At 38.5% G+C, this 19,524-nt stretch overlaps 1 protein-coding gene across 5 annotated transcripts in view; it reads right to left on the bottom strand.

Annotated features, from left to right (window-relative positions):
* ENPP2 (ectonucleotide pyrophosphatase/phosphodiesterase 2) overlaps positions 1-19,524 on the bottom strand; it is a 56,928-nt gene that overhangs the window by 16,972 nt on the left and 20,432 nt on the right. For 4 of the 5 annotated variants that reach the window (XM_057367885.1, XM_057367900.1, XM_057367893.1 and 1 more), the window contains exons 9-14: positions 16,748-16,803; positions 14,466-14,531; positions 13,632-13,704; positions 5,531-5,642; positions 4,081-4,206; positions 636-667 (exon numbers count right to left, since the gene is read on the bottom strand). In XM_057367885.1, coding sequence (XP_057223868.1) covers positions 636-667; positions 4,081-4,206; positions 5,531-5,642; positions 13,632-13,704; positions 14,466-14,531; positions 16,748-16,803 — 465 coding nt within the window. Of the gene's footprint in view, positions 1-635; positions 668-4,080; positions 4,207-5,530; positions 5,643-8,785; positions 8,939-13,631; positions 13,705-14,465; positions 14,532-16,747; positions 16,804-19,524 lie in introns of all 5 variants that reach the window. The other variant, XM_057367909.1, reaches the window with a different exon arrangement.

A 19,524-nucleotide genomic window follows, 5' to 3' on the forward strand; every position in this document is an offset into this window, starting at 1 on the left:
GGAGCCATTCAAAGATATATTTGGAAAGTTTCATTCTTGTGACAGTCTTTATGAAACCRTCAACTAAAACATCTCACATACTTAACTCACAGACAAAAGAATTTTACTCTAACTGCACCAAAGGTTAAGTTCCAGAGGAAGCCTGACTGCTCAAAAATATGCCTCATCTGCAGATATATTTAAAGCCATCTGGTTACAAAAATTTGGGTGGGTTTGGTTTTTTAGTTTTAATTTTAAACACTTTTCTTCCATTMAAGGCAGGGTTAGAGTTGAAGGCTATCAAATGCATTTTTCAGCATCTTCAAAGCACTAGTAAAATGTTTACCCTAAAAGATCACTTTCCAGTTCTGAAGCAATGAATAAATAGACTCAATTCAGGGAGTAAAGACATGTCCAGGATATTCTGTCTCTGCACTGCCCAAAAAGGTTATAAAAGCTTCTAGARCAGCAAACAGTGGAAAACATGACAAACATTAATCTGTGCTCATGAAGGGCACCATTTAATATTCTTTATTCATAATAATGGTTGGTTGATTTTCCTGCCTAAAGAATGAGCAAAGRAAGCAGAATAATGTCCCAAACCAAGAAGTGAACGGTGGAGTATAGACAGATACCTCCCAGTTCTAAATACTTACTGTGAGGTTGGCAACAATCATTTTAAGATCATCTGTTAAGAAAAGGTAAAAAAAAAAAAAAAAAAAAAAAAAAAAAAAAAAAAAACCAAGATTAAAAATCTGCAAAAGAAAACACATTTATAGGCATACCTCCTAATACTTCTCTTACCTTTACTTAAAGTGCACTGTATCGATCATGGAATAATTTGGTTTGGAAAAGACCAAAGATCATGCAGTCCAACCCTTAATCCAGCACTGCCAAATCCACCACCAAATTACATCAAGAGAAACATCTGTTAAACACCTGCAGGGATGACCCCACCACTTCCCTGGGTGGCCTGTTCCAGTGCTTGATCACCATTTTTTAAAGAAATTCTTCCTAACACCCAATCTGAACCTCCAATGGCACAACCTGAGGTCATTTCTCCTTTTCCCATCCCTTGTTACCTGGGAAAAGAGATTAACCCTCACCTGGCTAACCCCTCCTCTCAGGGAGCTGTAGAGAGTGGCAAGGTCTCCCCTCAGTCACCTTTTCCCCAGGCTAAACACCCCCAGCTCTCTCAGCTTCTCCTCATCAGCCTTGTGCTCCAGACCCTTCCCCAGCTCCATTCCCCTTCTCTGGACACTCTCCAGCCCCTCAGTGCCCTTCTTTGAACTGAACCCAGGATTCGAGGTGCAGCCTCAGCAGTGCCCAGCACAGGGGGACAAACCCTACCCTGGTCCTGCTGGCCATTCTCTTTGTGATACAGGCCAGGATGCCATTGTCCTTCTTGGCCAGCTGGGCACACACTGGCCCATGTTCAGCTGCTGCTGACCAGCACCTCCAGGTCCTTTTCCAAGGGCAGCTTTCCAGCCACTTTGTCCTCAGCCTGTAGCACTGCCTGTGTTTGTTGTGACCCAAGAGCAGGACCCAGCACTTGYTGAACCTCACACCACCGGCCCCAGACCACTGACCCAGCCTGTCCAGATCCCTCTGCAGAGYTCTCCTACCYGCCAGCAGATCAACATTTATGCCCAGCTTGAACAGGAATCAGACTGCAAACTGATTCAGGGTGCCCTTGATCCTCTCRTTCAGATCRTCAATAAAGACATTAAACAGAACTGCCCTGAYGCTGAGCCCTGGGGAATGCTCTGGGCCCAGCCATCCAGAGAGTTTTTTACCCAGTGAAATGTACACCTGCACAAGCTTCCAGTTTCTCCAAGAGAATGGTGTGGGAGACAGCATCAAAGACTTTACAAAAATCCAGGCAGACARTATCCACAGAAGCAGGTAACTTTGTCATAGGAGATCAGGTAGGTCAAGCAGGACCTACCTTCCTTTAATCCATGCTGGATGGGCCTGATCCCCTGGCTGTCCTGAATGTGCCATGTRAAGGTTTAGTTGCTTAGGTAGTGTSCTCACTGTTTTATGATCTGGGCCTTAGCTTAATACTTTATTTTGTGAAAACACATACTTTCAAGACTTTTGGCTGTTCTACCTTATAATAAAAAATTATCCCAAAACACCATGACTTTCTCTGAAAAATTTTGAAAACACATTTGAATGTGTAACAATACACTGGTAGACGCAACAAGATAAATACGTAGCACTTTTTTTAAGTTTAAGCAACGTCATGGGCTACTGCTGAGTAAATGAAAAGCCACAGTAAAATATTCTGGGTATGTCTTTGGGCAATTAGAGGTACATGCAAAATGTAAAAAGCCCAACCCAGTAATAGTTCATACTAACTCTTTTATTCTGGAGGATGGGGAAAGCATTGTTTGGTCCTGAGAGAAAAAACAGGCTAAAAGAAACTCTTAGGAAGCAAAAATCAGCTGTTTAAATACTTTTATTTTGGTTGCTTAGGGCATGATCTCACTGAGTTTGAAATGGGCTYGGCTGAATCACAAACACAAGCTGCAAGCTTTTGCATTGCAAAGGTGTGTTTGCAGTATTGAGACAATATTACGGAACAATAAAGAATAAAAAAGCTGGTAACTTGCCATTTCAGGGGGTAAACCCCAGTTCTAAAGGTAACTGCTTTGTTCTATGTTCAAACTGCTGATTTATAAGCAGTTGCAAATATTCAAACTAGGAAGCTGCAGACAGAGGCCAAAAGAGGAAAATGCTATTGCGGGAAAACCGGTGGTATGACTCAGAGGTCAGTCAAACAAGCTGATGTTTTTGAAAGATATTGCCATTCATCCTCCAAAGAAAACTTATTTTTCTCAGCAATTTGGGAAGCCAGGGATTGAAAGATCTTTTTAAAAAAAGACTTGTCAGAACTGTTTTCAGTAGACTGTGTAGTGTAGGAATTCAGTCTCACGTTAGTCTATGAAGTTTGAACAACATGCACTATTTTCAACAGATCTTTACACACTCATCATATATTCCTCAAGCATTAATAACCAGATGAAAAAAGTTTGTAGAAAAATAAATGCATACACAAATCAGTATGCAAGAAAATTTTACCATATTCTTATGATTTCTGCTACTATTCTGGAAGTATTTGATCTTCAAAGATCGATCTTTCTATGAAATTACACTCARCCAAAGTCTATCTGAAGTGTTGTGAGGGAACTCTATCCTGGCTATCTGACCTTTCCCTCAGTCAAAAGTTGCCACTCCTAGAAGCATACGGTGCAAAAACCACAGTTTCTTATGATTTATTTACGAATTACACAGTTTGCATAGTAGCTTAAACTGCTGACAAAGCCAGGTTTGCCCTCATATGCTGAACCAAAGCAACTAGGGTGGAACAAGCCCTGTCCTGGTACTGCTGCACTGGGGGGAATAGGTGGGCTGTAGTGCCTGAAATCACAGAGTTAGTTTCACCACAGGATTCCTGCCTGAGCCCTGAGAGCTACTGTGAAAGATCACGTAATCTCAAACACTAAGTCAGGGTAAACTTCTAAAAGCATGGTATAAAGCAGCAAGAAGTTTTATTGACAACATTGGCCCTGAATGTATGCACTAAATTTTCCTTACATCCTTCAAAATCTCCAGTCTGTTGCTGTTTAACAACCCACACTACTTCTCATCTAAGCCAAAAGTATGATAAAACTACCGAATTCAAAATTAAAAAGTCACTTTTTTTCCTGTGAGCTCATAAAATGTACCAGATGCTTTTTTTTTTACATCCAAGACGTCCCCCAAATACAGCTTTTGTTGACTGAGGAAAAAGTGCATGAATAAACTCACAATGACACGTAAACTGGCATGTGAAACTGGCTTGGAGTTCCCATTGCTCCTTGATAAAAGAGTAGCATTTAACCCAGAACATTTAAGCCCTCTCCTTGACAGTTCTGCCACTGAGGGGTCTGTGAACTACAGACCAGAAARGGAGAGAGCAGCTGGTCTTCAGTGGGTTTCCCTCTGAAATTCCTGCCAACACACTGCAAATTTACACCCTTTGGACAGTATTATTTCAAGGAATAAACAGAGTCTACTTCTCAGGAGATAAGAGGTACRATTAAATGAACTTACACTTTAGGTTATTGCTAGACCTAGGGCGAATTCGCCCTAAAGATCCAGGCAGCAAAATTATATCRTCCACATTAGTCAGATAGTTGCTTAAAAATTCAGTTCTTTCACAAGTTGTGTCTTCCATCCCTGCAGCAGGAAAACGCAAAATTAATCCACCATGAAAAATAAACACATTTTCCAGAACAGCAAAAAAAAAGGAGACCCCAAACACCCTATGTATTATTTCCTTTTGGATGACTGATCTTGTTCATTACAACCATCTAATTCCAATATAATACACTGGTAGGTCTCAAACTAGGAGTGTCTGTACAAGAGAAATACCAGYCTCACCATTGTGGCAACAGTTACCACATGTACCATGTGTGCCCTGACTCAACTCCAAATTAAGCTCTTGGAAAAATCAAAGTCTGTTTCTAGTTTAATGTACTACTTTGTGGATTATTTCTTTTTAAACAAATGATTTTAAGGGGAGTAGCAAACAAAAGGTATTGTCTGTTGGTGGTCTGTTCTAAGGCAGCCACAGATAAATAAGTTTCTCTTGCAGACATTTGTGGTGGGAAGGAATGGATTGCCAGCCACAGGAGGTTCTCAGCACAAAACTGCCACCCCTGRAAATTCTTCCTGACCCTTACCCTTCTCTACCCACAGACAGAAAGGAGGCATATGCCATTTTGTTACTGATGCAGTGAGACTGTCAGGAACAAAGATCTAAAAAGAATGAGACCTTTGGTGGCATTGCTAAAAAAGTTAAGCAAACACAAGTTTTTCTTTAATCAAACTTTCTTTTTCTTTTTGTCTTTGTTAATATTTACTACTTTTTCTACTGCAAAGTCTATTCTAATGTTTGGAGGAATAAGACCAACTAAATAATATCTCTGCTGTTAGGTGATTCTACATCTGACCGTGAAACATCTTTATATTTCCTTCCTCCATTATTTTGATGGCTTTTCCATCTAAGCTRGTCACAGTCTCTTACAGATATTCCAGTTTTTCCAGCAGGATAAGTTGGCACACTAATTGCCATGGAAATGTCTCAACCAAAAGTCCTACTTTTYTCCTCATGTACAGAACAGGACTATTAAATTTTTTATTTCATAAAAACTGACAAGAAGATTACTCTAGGCAAATTATAGCCTTCCACTACATGCAAGAAGAGCTACATTTGGATGTGATATCCACATTAAGAAATGCCAAGATTTGAAAAGCTCTAARTGAAGAAGTAAAAATCCAGATCACTCTTAGGAAAGAGTAGTGTCCCTACATGACAACTAACAGGTGAGCTGAGTGGCCAGTCCTTACCAACTGGCTTGTTTGGGAGAGTTAAACTACCAGAAAAAAAGATCAGCACAAAAATACCTTAAATTAAACTTTGATTTAGGTCACCTATTATATGTACTGCTATATTACTTAAGCATTTATTTCCTGATAAATATTATGGTTTAAAATTTACCATGATCACCAACAAATATAACATTGACACATCGGTGTAGTTTCAACTGTTTCAGCCCATCCATTAGTTGTCCTACTGTCTTGTCAATCTCTCTCAGGGGATTCACCATCATCTGTATAAATATTCAGAAGGAAAAAAAATTAATTCTGTCATTGCAATGTTTCTCCTTCTACAAATGGCGGTCCTTTGGCAAAACTCTGATGGGAAAACCATCCAGGTCAAGAGGTGAAGCCTTGGCTGAGCTGTTACTCCCACAATTATTTTACCACTTCCTTTTGTATATCCACACCATGATTTCATCCTGAGAAAGCYCTACTGAGATACTGACACAAGACAGCAGAAGATCTTTATGGCTGATCCTAGGCCTCCCATGAACATGTGCACAGTCGGCAAAACAATGTGCAGACAGTAGAAAAACGCATGTGACTTTGGGGTTCAGTCTGTTTCTTATAGGTAGAGAGCAGTACTTTTAAAAGCTATTTTATGTGAATGGTTTAGCCAAAAAATGAACATGAAATGAAGCTTTGGACTTCGGATCCACACTCCAAGTCACGTAATGAAATTCATTTCAAAGGACATCTGATACTAGGATGACAACATGCACATCACTTGAGTAGCACATGGGGCTCAGAGGAAGTGTTYTTCAGCTTCAAAGCCAAGAGTTTCCAACAGCTCAAATGATAGTTCTGGCAAAATTGTCAGCAGGCCCCAGAGGACAGAGACACCCTGGTGTGATTTCTTCATTTAAGTTTCTTTCTCATTAAGAAAAAAAAATAAATACAGAAAAAAAACAAGACACAGGACTATGTTTTCAGTCTTAAGAAAATGAAACATTTTTTACCAGATGGCACAGAGAAGGGAAAAGCAAAGTTTTAGGCAGAGGACTCAGATTTTGTTTTGATTTTGAGAAGAAAACATTTGTTGTCACTATATGGCAACTTCTTCCTCATTGGTCTGTTTGATTTGGCTGGTTCAAGTATCCAAAATAAAACATCCTCCCAATGACAAACAGAATGATGATAAATTCTGAATGAGAAAAAAAAAACCCTAGATTTTGGCAGAATTTTGTAAAATAAACACTATGTTAGTGTAATCCAGAAAGAGATGGTTCAGAAATTATCCCTCTGCCTGAGTCATTAAGGGATAGATGTTAAATGAATMTGCTAGGTTATGAGACAGGAAACATCAACTCCCATGTGGCACCATAAATACACAGAGAAGGGACTTACAGAAGAAGGAATCACAGTGGGGAACAGGAGGAACAGTTTCTGCAACAYGTGGAAGTGGTTCAGACAAAGGGTGAAATTTTGAAATATTTTAATTCAGGAAAGCCTAARTACTCACTCAAGTTAAAAGTCTGAAATGTCCAAGTTTGGAAAAAAAAGAAAATTGTCTGTTTTGGGATTCTTTCACTCTCCAATACAAAGAATTTCTTCTACAAATGGAAATTCCATTCTTATGAAAGTGTATTTATATTATGTCAATAATATAAGCAAATAAAACTTTTATTCAGACTCCAAAGCTTATTCAAGGAAGCTGGAAATCCAGACAGATTTCCCATTAATGTTTATTTTTGTCAACAAGCTTGAGCCCTGTCTTAAAAAATAATAATGATGGYAAAAAGATAGAGCAACAGTAAGTCATACAATAAGGATTTCAAGTGATGGTAATTTTGTTTAGCTACCGTCCTCATCAACTTGACCTCCTCTTACAGTTCCTTCTCAGACAGAGCTTTCAAAGATTTATTGGCAAACAAATAAAACCCTTGCATATATATTTCTTCACTTAATTGTTGCTATCAAGACTTTGGAAGACTGTACAGAAACATTTTATCTTTCAAGACACATGGAGCTCTACGATGGTGCTACAATAAGGAATTCTGTACCATTGTGAAAGGGCTCAGTATGGGATTTGTGACATACAAGAAAGAGCTGTATTCTCTCACAGGTTTTCTCACAGAAGAAGTCTGACTAGAAGAAAGAAAGAATCTTTAACTTTTTTTTTTTTTTTAAATAATTGGTAGGATCCATCCTGTACTGCATTTCATTGCTCTCAAAACAGCATCGGAAGATTAATTTGCAGATATGATGGCAACGACTGCTTAATAGTAGGGTTTTTTCTGAAATAATGGGGAGAAATTTTTACAGTTGACTTATCAGAACGAGTTCTTTAGGGATAAATTTGGATGACCTCTTCATTTCATTCATAGAAAGGGGAAAAAAAAAAGAGTGGCATATGCTCACATCACTAGGAAAGTTATTTCTACTCTATTTCATGTCAAAAGGGTCTAGCTTGGAATTGCAAATTAATATGAGCAATAGTAGTTATTAGCTCTCCTCGCAGGTAAATCTGTGTTAGAAGTTCTCAGGAAAATTCCTGGGGTTTTATATGTGATTTTCTTTTTGTGTGTCCCTCTCTGCCATGATTTTACACTTAAATAACGTGTCTCAAAACAATTCTTTAAAGCTGAACTGTGCAGCAAGTCAAAAAACATCTCTACCAAAAAAATCAATTGAGAGGAACATTTATAGCCTCTTGCAGTGCACTGTGGAGTGTAAAGGCTATTGTTTCAAGCTTGTTTGTGCAGGTGGAGAAAGACAATATACTGAGGAATACTCTTTTCATCTACTTGCACTTCTTCCTAATAACACAATTTCTATTTGATGTTTCCCTAGCAAAAACAGACTTATGCAACACCATTTGCAAATCCTGAATTCAGAAATCCTGTAATTAGAATCCTCTACCCTTCCAAGTCACAAAATTACTTTAAAATGTATATTTTTAGAATAAATATTCTTTTCCTTTTAATTTTTATGAGTCACATTTTCAGGACTTTTCCACAACCATGATGACTAAACAGGAAATCTCACATAATCACCATGCTCCCGTGAGCTGGGACTTACAGAGGCCACAACATATTGCAGAATTTGCAATAGCTCAGAAGCATTAGGAGCAGTCGTAGTGTCTTCCCAGAGATTTTTCTGACATTGACAACAGCTGATGGCTGGATTTAAAAATATAAAGAGATTATGAAGATAACTTTTCCTAATGCAAATAATCTGAAACGAGAAAAACACAGCTCCCAGGAGGCTTGGTCTGGTTTGGCTGCTTTCCTTTGGGTCCCTTCAGTACATTTATAAAAGTTTTGGCTGCAAAATCCCAACCTGAAGCATGGCGTGAACTCACAAGCTGAAAAAATAAAGATAGTGTAGTGCCTAAAAAGCGGCACTTTCTCCATAAATTTTTGGAACTTACTTTCTTCCGACGAGTTTCCGTAGAATAYTGATCCACTCTATGTACTTTTCTTCTTTTCTTTGGAGCTGCAACTGGTCTTTCCTGTCTCCTCTTAGGAGGAAGCTTTCTCTTAGGTCTCTTAGGCGGAGTAAGAGGGGAGCCATAACTACTCTCCTGTACTGACAGGGAGAGATGTCTGGACTCAGAAAAAAAGCCTGTCTCAACTCACATCAGATAGTAAAGCTACCTGTGCCAATAATCCTGAAGCATAAATGCTAAGGCCTTATCAAATATTTAGGTTTTTGGACAATTTAGGATCTACCCCTTTTTAAGGAGGAATTCACCAAATTGTACCGAAAGCAGAGCAGCAGTTACCAGAACAGGCAGCATAAAAGCAAATTAAATTGGTGTTTTGGAAGATAATTGAGACTTCTGTGTTTGAAAATACATYGTTCTATAGGGGGTTTTWGTTAGCAAATATTAATCCATTAATRTTAACAAGATTTAAGTTAATTTCAATTCCAGCAAAATTCATTGCACACAACTTAATGAGTGTCCAGTGTAGAGTACTGGTGGAAATGCACCATTTCACTTGAATCATGGTTCAGGTATGAGTATTRGAGCCTGTCTAGTCAAAATGATTTCTACAAGGTTTCTCACACCAACTTTTTGACTGAATCAGTGACACCATGTACCCTCATCCATAGTACCAGCAGGTACCACTATTGTGTGCCAGATCCTGCACCTCACTGAAATCAACAGAACCCCATTTGCCACTATTTGGGGTCTACAGATCAGAGCTGTGAGGGTGAGACTCAGCATGGAGCTCATATCCTTCAAATCAGCTGGGTGGGGCACATCAGTGGCAGTGCATGAGAAATTTGTGCTGCTACCTGTCTTATTACCAGATTTATGGACATTTTGAGACTTTAATTTCCCTAGCACTTCCAGTGCAACATCTCATTGGGTGATGTTATCGTTCTAAATGCACAATTACCTAGGCTATATTTATGGAAGAAAAAAAACTATAGAAAGAAAAAAATTAAGAMGATCTAGCTAGAATAAACTACTATCCCACTAATCAGCTTGCTCATAATTTTAAACTGTCCCATTCTCACTGACTTTAACACAAGACTCAAACTCCTGGCACTGCTCGAGGTRGCGTGTGAAGAGCTGACAGGTGACACCTACCAGGAGACAAACTACAGTTTGCTGTGTATAATGGAGCGCGCTAAGTGGGCTGGGGAAGAGTTGGGAGATTTATGATGCTATTTAAGTTCTGTGTACTTAGGCAGCTTCTCCCAGTTGTTGAGTTACAGAGCTCCAYGAACAGGGAAGGGGAGGAAGGGAATGTTACCATCTGCCATGCTGTTTCATTGCTTCCAACGCAAGCAGCTGGAAAGGAGATTCTAGTCCAGTCTCATTCGTCTTTCTCCAGAAAGGCATTTTAATAAAGCAGCGCCAGAGTTTTCTGKTTTTAAAAGGCTTCAAGCTTTGTGCAATCCTGATGAGAGGAGCAGCAGGGAAAGGAAGGATTCTCATTTTRCTGTCTCTGAATCGGCTCAGACAGAGCTCCACAATGCCAGAAACACGCGAGCGCGGGAGACCCAGGTCTGAACACTGAAGTGACTGTCTCAAGACARCATGTTAGAGGTGCAGCAGAAACGGCTTAGCGCTGCCAGATTTCAATGTATTTTAGAGCTCTTATGGTAGCATATTTCTAGAATATTTTATGTAAAATAAAAAAAGTTAGGAAAAAAAAAAAAGCCAAGTTCTTATTAACCAGCCAATTCTTAGTCTTGCTTGAGAAGAGTCAGAACAGTTATGGAGGAGGGAAACGAATCCCTCCCCTCTTACAGAAGGAAACTGTAACATCACAAAGGGTAACTAGCCAGCCAAAGCTCTGCTTCTTGACCTGGATGGACCAACCTAMCAGAGTTCAACTGCAGAAGCACAGAGGGAAAGAAAAAAAAAAGGCAGAAGTAAATCAAAAGCAAGCATATATTTTATAACTCCCATAACTGTTCCTGGAAGTATAATAGAATCCACTGAAATAGTTCCTAAAATCTTTTTAAAGAAAAAAAAAAAAACGAACAAACCAAAATACTCCCATCCCAAAGCAAAAATACCAAACCAAAATAAAAAAACCCACCAAACACCAAATCCTACACAACCAACTCATTTACACCAAAATTCATGTTAGAGGATATGCAAAGTTACACTTGTGGATGCTAGCCATAATATCAATTCCATTTATATAAAAAACACTGTCARTTCACCAATGACGTTTAAGTGTATGTAAGTCCCATTGCTTTTAGCTTTTAAGACACTCTGCACATAGACTGCTGTGCATGTCCTGAGAAGATCTAAGTGCCATCTGCGTGCCATTAGACCTTGAAGATTGTACATTTAAAATAAATTTAGAACATTTTTTTGGTATCATAAGCTCAAATAAAAATTCACTTTATTCTGTTTGTAATTTTTAAGATTTGAAGGTTTTCAAAGTATAAAACTATTTTTCAAACTAYTAACTGCAGAAAGAAAAATTTATGAAATATTCACTCTTCAAAAGAAGGAATAAGAAGCCCATTGTAAATATAACACAGAGGTGTTACAAGCTTGTTTTCAAACATTATTGTTTGGCTGACCTGCCTTTGCATGAAGAAAAATGGTCAGCAATACTCCAAATATCTAACTGCTGCCAGCAGTAAACAAGAAAAAAATGATTTCACAGAGAAGTCATGCTGTTGGTATCAAGGAATTAGCTGAAAGGGATCCTTTTGAGGATTTTCTTCCAGATGATGTATGTAAAATAGCCCCTAAAAGTTATATTGAAAACAKCATCAAAAGGAACAATATAAAACACTTCCTAGCTTTTCTATCCCGAAACCAGGCCCCTAGCAAACCTCAGCATTTGTGTACTTACACAGCTGTATTCATTTACTTATATTTCCATTCACGAAGTCTGGTCCACTGTTTGAACTGCAAACCCATACATGCTCTTTGGCTAACTCATCTGTTCYCAATTTGCTAAAAATCAATTCCATAGTCTTCTTGTGTTTAACACAAATGACATAAAACTTTTTATTTGCAAAACTTTCATAAGCTATTAATTCACACTTATTAAGAGCCTAAGCTTTGTCTTGAAATTACAGATCAGCCTTCAGATAATCATCCAGAAGAACTCCCATACASGAAGAGCCTCAGGGTCCGTTTTGCTTTTATAATGATTTTTCCTATGATRAACACTTTGTTACACTTCACTTTTTAAACTCTTTTAATAAACCTGARACTAGACTGCCACACTGAATGCTGAACAGATTTGTTAAATACCATAATTTGAAGAACATTTTCAATGTCATCATCTTAATATTCCCCTTCTAAGTCCATGGAAAAAGCTTCATAACTCTGTTCAGGAGTTATGATGTTTAAATCATACAAGTGGTTGTCTCCACGTAAATAAAATTAGAGTTTTCAGCCACAAGGCACACATAATAATGGCAACATTTTACTAAGAGGAGCTATAAAGCATTTTTGAGAAATAAATAATTAAATCAGAGAGCTCTCATTACCAATACCTTGCCTGACTAAATCAGACAACTCCTGTTCTGAGCCAAGTGACAACATGGACACATACCCATGTCTGTCAATTTAGCAAGTGTTGGCAGATCTTAACCCCTGCTTATCCAGGAAAAGGACTGCTTCTCTCTGTCCAATATGGTCCTTCAGTGCTGATTTGGAATAATTCCTCCCACYCAACTGCTCTGAGACCATGGCTTAAACTGCTCCAACAGGGCTGCTACTCACAGAAACATCRTAACTCCTGCAAACTATTTAAACAGCCCAAATAACTCAACCATGCAAAAAATTCTAATGCTGCTTCTCTTTGCTCTCTTCTCCAGTCAAGAACAGCCATCAGATGTAAACCATGTAAACAAATAGGAAACTACTTTTGGGTACCTGGCTGCTCAGGGAGATTTGCACTGTCTTCCAGAGGGTAGGCACCTGATACACTCCTCATTTTATGAAGATTTCCAAACATTTGTTTACCCTTTGAAAATCTTACATAAAAACTGCAGGCATGCATTTGCACTGCAACTACAGGAGCTTTGCAAGATATCAGARATCACTGGAAATGCCAGATCCCAGCCACTCAAAGTGGGTTATTTGGGTAGAGAATTTACTTTCTCTCTCCACAAATCCCAGAAAAGTGCATTATCTTTAAGTTCTTGTTACCTGGGCAGTGTTGGCAGGGAAAACAATATCCATCAGTCCCAGCCAGCTACACAAAGTTAAACAAGGGGTTAAACTACTGCAGCATGTTGCACATAATTTTTCATTAAAATGCCTTRTGGTGCTTTAAAACTTTTTCCAAACTCAACGGTATGGTCCTGAGGGAACAGTATTGGAAAAGTTTTCTGAACCCCTGTAGGGCCTATATGAAACTGGAAATAGCAGCTTTTTACATTTCCTGACAGACTGGAATTATTACTTTGGCTACTGCCAGCTGTCAGCTTTAAAGAAAGCTTTTTTCTTCTCTGCATTTTATCTCAATATTTTCTGTATTATATTTTAATTACTTGTAAGAAGGATAAATTGTAAGAGGTAAATTAAATTAAGCTGTTGCACACAAATAAACAGCCTCCTGAAAGACATGGGCAGTTCCTTCTCCTACAAGTGAATYTTACATCATTTACATGATAAATCCTTTAGAAGATAAATTTGTTTTTTCTGGCAGAGGGGAAGCATACTGTAGAAACAGGTGAAAAAACGTTGCTAAACAAGTTACTCCTGAGCAGCATCAATTATTTGGGGAAAAATATTAGAGACACCTTCTTTTTCTGCAGAAAAAGAAATCTGTACTAACCTCTGAATTGAAAGGACCATATCTGTGGCCAGCAGTATCTGGTTGCTCAGAGTAGAAGGCATAAACATAAGGCCTGAAAGAAAGAAAGATCTTGTTCAGGTTGGCTTTCCTTTAACAACACCACAAAGACACAGGCCTGCCACGTCAAGTCAAATCAAGTCAAACTTCCAGTGAGAGTTAGCTCTGTGGAAAAAGAACTGTTTCTTTGTCACAGAATTCTAGAATCATTTAGCAGTTCTTTGTTTCTTTGGGATAATTAGCTGTTTCTCAGCTTTATTAAASCCAAGAATGCACACAGGGAGGCACATGGGACATCTGAGGACACATGCTTCTTCTAAATCTTGCTGGAGAAATCACAACCACAACTCACCTGAGCCTTGCAGCAAGCAGCACGTGGGAACTTGGGTACTAAAACACACTCAAAATGAAAATGTTAACATCTTCCTAGTGCCCAGTGTCCAGTTCTACAACTGCCATTGTTTGTAAGGTGGTTAAACTGTATTAATTAGGCTCAGTAGGATAAGAACAGTCCAAGCTAATTTATGTAACCATACGCTTTTTTGATAGGAAATAAATTCATGCCATACGTTCATTTGGAAGAATAAAACTGCTGATRTTAAGAAAAACAACCAAAAACACAACCCAACCAAACAAAAAACCYGTAYCCCATAGAACTCACACTAAACACAAATCTCTAAACAAATCCTTAAATCAGTGATARCTTGTAATAGACAAAAATAAATTTTAGAATTAAATTTCCCCTTTACTTCCAGCTACTTACAAGGAGAAGACAATCTAGCAGTTATTCAATAGCAGATGACAATCATGAATTACCTTTCATTGTCTGGAAGGGTTAGCCACTGAAGTATTGTTAATATTCTGCGCTCATGGGGGATGACACTGGACCACAAAATACAAAAATATACCTTGTTATCATAGGATACAAAAACCATCAACAATACCATGTTATGAACTGATTCTAACATGAATATAAKGTATCATAATAGCATAATTTGATTTCAGCATGCTGCATCTTCTTTACTGCTTAATACTGCTTCTCATTTTGCAAACAGAATCACACCAGACCTCCTGAATGTCCACATACTCCAAAAAACAGATGATTAAAAGTTTGTGAGCGCATCAGAACTCAGAGCAGTAAATTTAATTCTTCTAAGCAGGAGTGAATAAAAGATCCATTCCGGTAGCTTTAATCCAGATGAAGATTTTGTAGGCAAAATCATGCTGCCGTTGGATAGCTGGCATGAGAAAAATCTACAACACTGCTCACAGCAGTACAGGTTTAAATAACMACCCTGCTCTGGTAGCCTTGCAGACACTGGAAAAGTTTCCATTGCCTCAACAGTAGCCAAACTGAGGGCTAGGTTGTTGTGAATCAGAACAGAGCCACCTGAAACACCAAGCCAGCAGCACCGGGACTTGAACAGCCCTGACAGCTTCTCACTCTGCAGAACAGATCCATCCTACATCACTGTTTGTACAGTGATCACCATTCTCACTTGGCTGCTGAGAGTGATCAACCTTAGAGACTGCTGCTAAAGTTCAAAATATCTCATCTTAGGAAAGCTCTGCAGGTCAGTGACCACACAGTTATTTTAGTACAACAGCACAGTCAGTCCAGATTCCATTGGATCAATAACAGAATCCCAAGGCAGGAATCAAACACCACCACCAGTCACCAGAATGAACTGAATTCAGCACTCTTTGGAAAMCTCTGGCAGAGAAAGAGAGATGGCAACAGCCATTTGGAAACAAAACACCTCAGTTTTTAATGCTTTGTAGACAAACAGTGWTCCTCAGTCTCCATCTATACAGAGAACTTTTGATTGTAAAAAAACCCTAAAAATGAGAATTTATACTAAAATTTGAAAATAAGGCAAAATTTTAAACTGGAATAATTATATYAGGTATTGTCTAATTTTCATATTTTTATTAATTGTGCAATAAAATTGTGCAAAAAGAACCCTCATTATTTCGATCAACAAATATCCGATCAAAATCTTCTGAATAAATCTGTTTTCCTGAAAGAGTCTGCCTGAAAATTCTCCCAAAAGCATTCTGTGCCCCAAACTAAATAGTGCAGTTTTAAGGCATATATATCTCATTCATACACGAAGTGGCTGCCTCACTCCCTTACTAGCATCATTCATACAATCCATCCTTGGCTACCTTCCTTCCATTCTATATCCCCAAGCATGCATTGGCCAGGGTGTTTATGGAGACTMTGTAGCTGTAGAGCTTAGGAATCCCATTTATTTCTTTGGTTTGTAGAGCACCAGAGTGGAGCTCTCTCAGATCTTCATCTTGCAAGCCTAAACCTCTCATCAGCTTGTGATGTGTTTTATTATTCCCTCCACRCACTCTATTATATTTTGAACAGCAAAAAGTAGTATTTGTAACGGAATCACACAAAAAAAAAGTAAAATCCCTTATGACTCCAGTCTTGCAGCCTAAGTATTTTTTTTTTTTGCCCCTACAATTCTGCCACAAGCTGTAATAGAAAGACTGATCCATGTGAATTCATCAGAACTCAAAAAATTACCAAAATTCCTTTACTTTTGGTTATAAAGATACATTTTACTCAGGACAAGGGAAAATAAGTTGGAATCATTAAACAAGAGAACAAACAGCAAAGATCCTCAAGGCTGTCTCTTAGGAAAAGGAAATTGGATATCTTGCTAAAAGGACAGATTGTATTATAAAATGAACGAATCAGACCTTTAAGTTAATTAGACTTGCTRTGTCAACGTAAGAGGACAATAAGAGTCTTGCATACTCAGAGGATTGAGAAACATTGCTAGCAACACTAAGGAAGCAAAAAAAAAAMCACTGTGAAATGAAAGACAGTAACKTTTCACATAGTCACACATCTTTTCTTTAGACAACTGTTAAAAGTCAGTACATGAACCTAATGCAGCAACCTGTAGCACCAGCTTTAGTTATCAGAWACATTGCACAAATGAAACAATGCAGGGTTACAGGTAGAGTGTCCAACSTACCAAATGCTTAGAGAAAGGAAAAAAATAACTTAATTAACACTTATATTGAATTAATTCTGCATTATTAGTTAWAAATCTCTAGAAAACAAAKGTACTTACATAGACCAGAAGAACGTGCCAGCTTTCACCCCTTGCTTGGCTGCAGTAATCCAAATCTAATGAGGAAAATATAAGAGGATTAGAATGTGCTTAAATCTCTAATGACTCTCTGAAATCAAAAGAAAATGTTTTCAAGACACATTCTTCTCCCCCGAGTCTAGAAGTGAAAATTGCAGTTTTCAGCCTTAGCCCTAATTTGAAAACATGGAGTGACAAACCTATGCAAAGTCTGTAGCTGTGGGTCAGAGGCGGTGCTGTAGACTTTCACCCCTAAATCTCTATGTTGTTTTTAATTAAAAGCATTAAGATTCACAGCCAGGAATTCCTCCAGTATTTAATTTAATTTTCAAAATTCAGCCATTACTCACCTGACTTTTTCAGTGTTCAGGTTTTAGAGAACACTCAGTTCGAAAGGAACACACCTTAACACTAATCAGACTCTGCATAAATGTCCCTCTTCCCCAGTATCCCACAATCAGTGGCCATCAGCAGAAAAGGTGTTAGAAGAGAGCACACAAAAGAGGGCACAGAGAATGATGAGGTGTTAATACTGCAGGGACACCTTCCTACACAGATGTTTAAGAACTTCTTGAGCTCACCCGASGGGGTGATTGATGGAACTTATGGGAAAAGTCTCCATGAAATTTTCAAACCCTTTTTTTTCAATTCTTCAAGTCCCTTGTATTTTTCTAGCTATAAATCAGTTTGTAGCAGAAAGTTCCACAATGCAGTCACACATTGCATGAGTGTATTTTTTTATTTTGCTTGGTTTAAAACCTGCAGGTTTCACTGGGGTTAGGGTACTGCTSTCGTACTTTGAAACAGGTTACTAATCCTTTCTCTTCCCACTTCTATACAACATTTATCATATTCCTCTCTATTTATTCCTTTTCAAACCTGAGTTCATTTGATCTTTCTCTGAAGAAAGCCATACTGTATTCCTTGTTATCCTCATCGCCCTCTTTCTCTTTTCTGTCCTATGACTCTGTAGAAGGCAGGGGAATGAGAATGTCCAGACATCAGAAAGGTCCACAATCAAGGAAAGCAAACAATGAGTGTGTAGCTCTACAGAAATACATTTCTCTTGTGGGGAACTATCCAAATGTTCTCAAAATTCATTTCAAAAGTGGCAGTGGCTTAAAGGCCGACATTGTGTGCAGAGCTAGATTATTTCCTCCCATTATTTATGCATACTGCAATGGATACACTTCATGAGGTATTAAAACAAAATGTAGCTTCTTTATATAATACTTACAGTCTTTGGTTTACTTTAAATCAACTCTTTGAAAATACATTCAAAGTCCCTGTACCTTATACAGGACATGTGTCATTCAAATGTCATGCCTGAATTAGTCACACATCAGTCTTAAGTGAAATTGATTTGGTACAGTTTAATGTAAGATCACTTGCACAGCGAGACTATAGTTAATAGCAATTAAATTTGGATATTGTAATGTTATTTATGGGAAAATTGGTCATGTTTSCCTTTCCATTGCCCTGGACACACCCCTTACTTCTCATCTTCTATTCCACCAAATGACTGCAGTCAGTCCAATTAAATTAAAATCACAGCTACAAAAGGTAATTTGTTTTCATTTTATTCTAACTTTTTGATAACATATCTTCTTTTCCAGTGAAGAATACATCAGGAGWAACACTAAAGAAATGGTGTTTTACYAAATATGGGCAGCAAGATCAGGAGTAGAATRGCCACAGGTTTGCAGCCCTCTCTTTGTTTCCAAGTGCTTCTCCTGTCTGATTTCAGGCTTGGCTCATATTTACATCCACTGAGCTGCCACCAAACAGGGAATCTTCCAGACATCTCCCCCAGCCTCTGCAGCCCCAGCCTTCTACCAGCACTACACTCTGTACAGTGACAATGATCATAAGATGATGTCGCTGCATAGTAACTGCCAAAAAAAAAGGCTTTGAATTTATAGATTGATTTGGGGCTTGTGGCTGAAAAACAGGGATATTGTTTTCAGTATCTCAGGATACCATAATTCGAATACCACAGGATGCTAGCTCTGACAGGATGGGACAGAAGGATGCAAGTGAACAGGAAAGATGAGGTAGTATTCCTAAAACCCAGTGACTGTGCCACTGAGCCCACACACTGCAGTCAGAGGWGTGACTGCAGTGCAAGGATGCTTGTTCGTACCACGTAAGTCAGCACAGAGTACATAAACATCCTGAAAACTGTGCCTAATTAAGGCAGTTATTCATTACATATTTATTAGCGCATCATGGTATTCCCAGGTGTTAAAGGACTCACACTTAAAGCAATTCCATTTTCYTTTGCATTGCAGATTTATTCGTAGAAAAAAACCCAGTCATGGCAGAGAAAGGAGGTCRAATACACATTCAGCATGAAATGTGTCAGCTCCACTGCTGCTAGGCTCTGTCTTGCTCTGCTCAGAAAACCATTRTCCGCAGAGCAGATTTATTTTTCTTCGAAAAAGTCTGTATTCCTGCAAAGTCTAAATAATTTTGTAGATATCTTTGGGAAGGTACCAACAAACTAAGCCCAGGGAATTCCGTATCTGGATTTTACCATCTGCAAACTCTAGTTTGACTTTCTGGTGCTTTGGCCCACACAGGCCCAAACTGTYCAGTCTGCCTGGCTGTCTAAATGAGACCAGCCAAGTTCTCCCCTTGCAGCTGAAGTTGTCCTGTGCTGCTCCGGTCTTAGTACAGCTGAACTCACCCTGACCYGGTGCATTTTAGGCAATGATTTTAAACATGGGCCAAAAGACCCTCTCCCTCCAGCCAGGCAA

The sequence above is a fragment of the Malurus melanocephalus genome, unplaced genomic scaffold (genome assembly GCF_030028575.1).
Source record: "Malurus melanocephalus ecotype Western Australia unplaced genomic scaffold, MMel_1.1 scaffold_3, whole genome shotgun sequence".
Lineage (NCBI taxonomy): Eukaryota > Metazoa > Chordata > Aves > Passeriformes > Maluridae > Malurus > Malurus melanocephalus.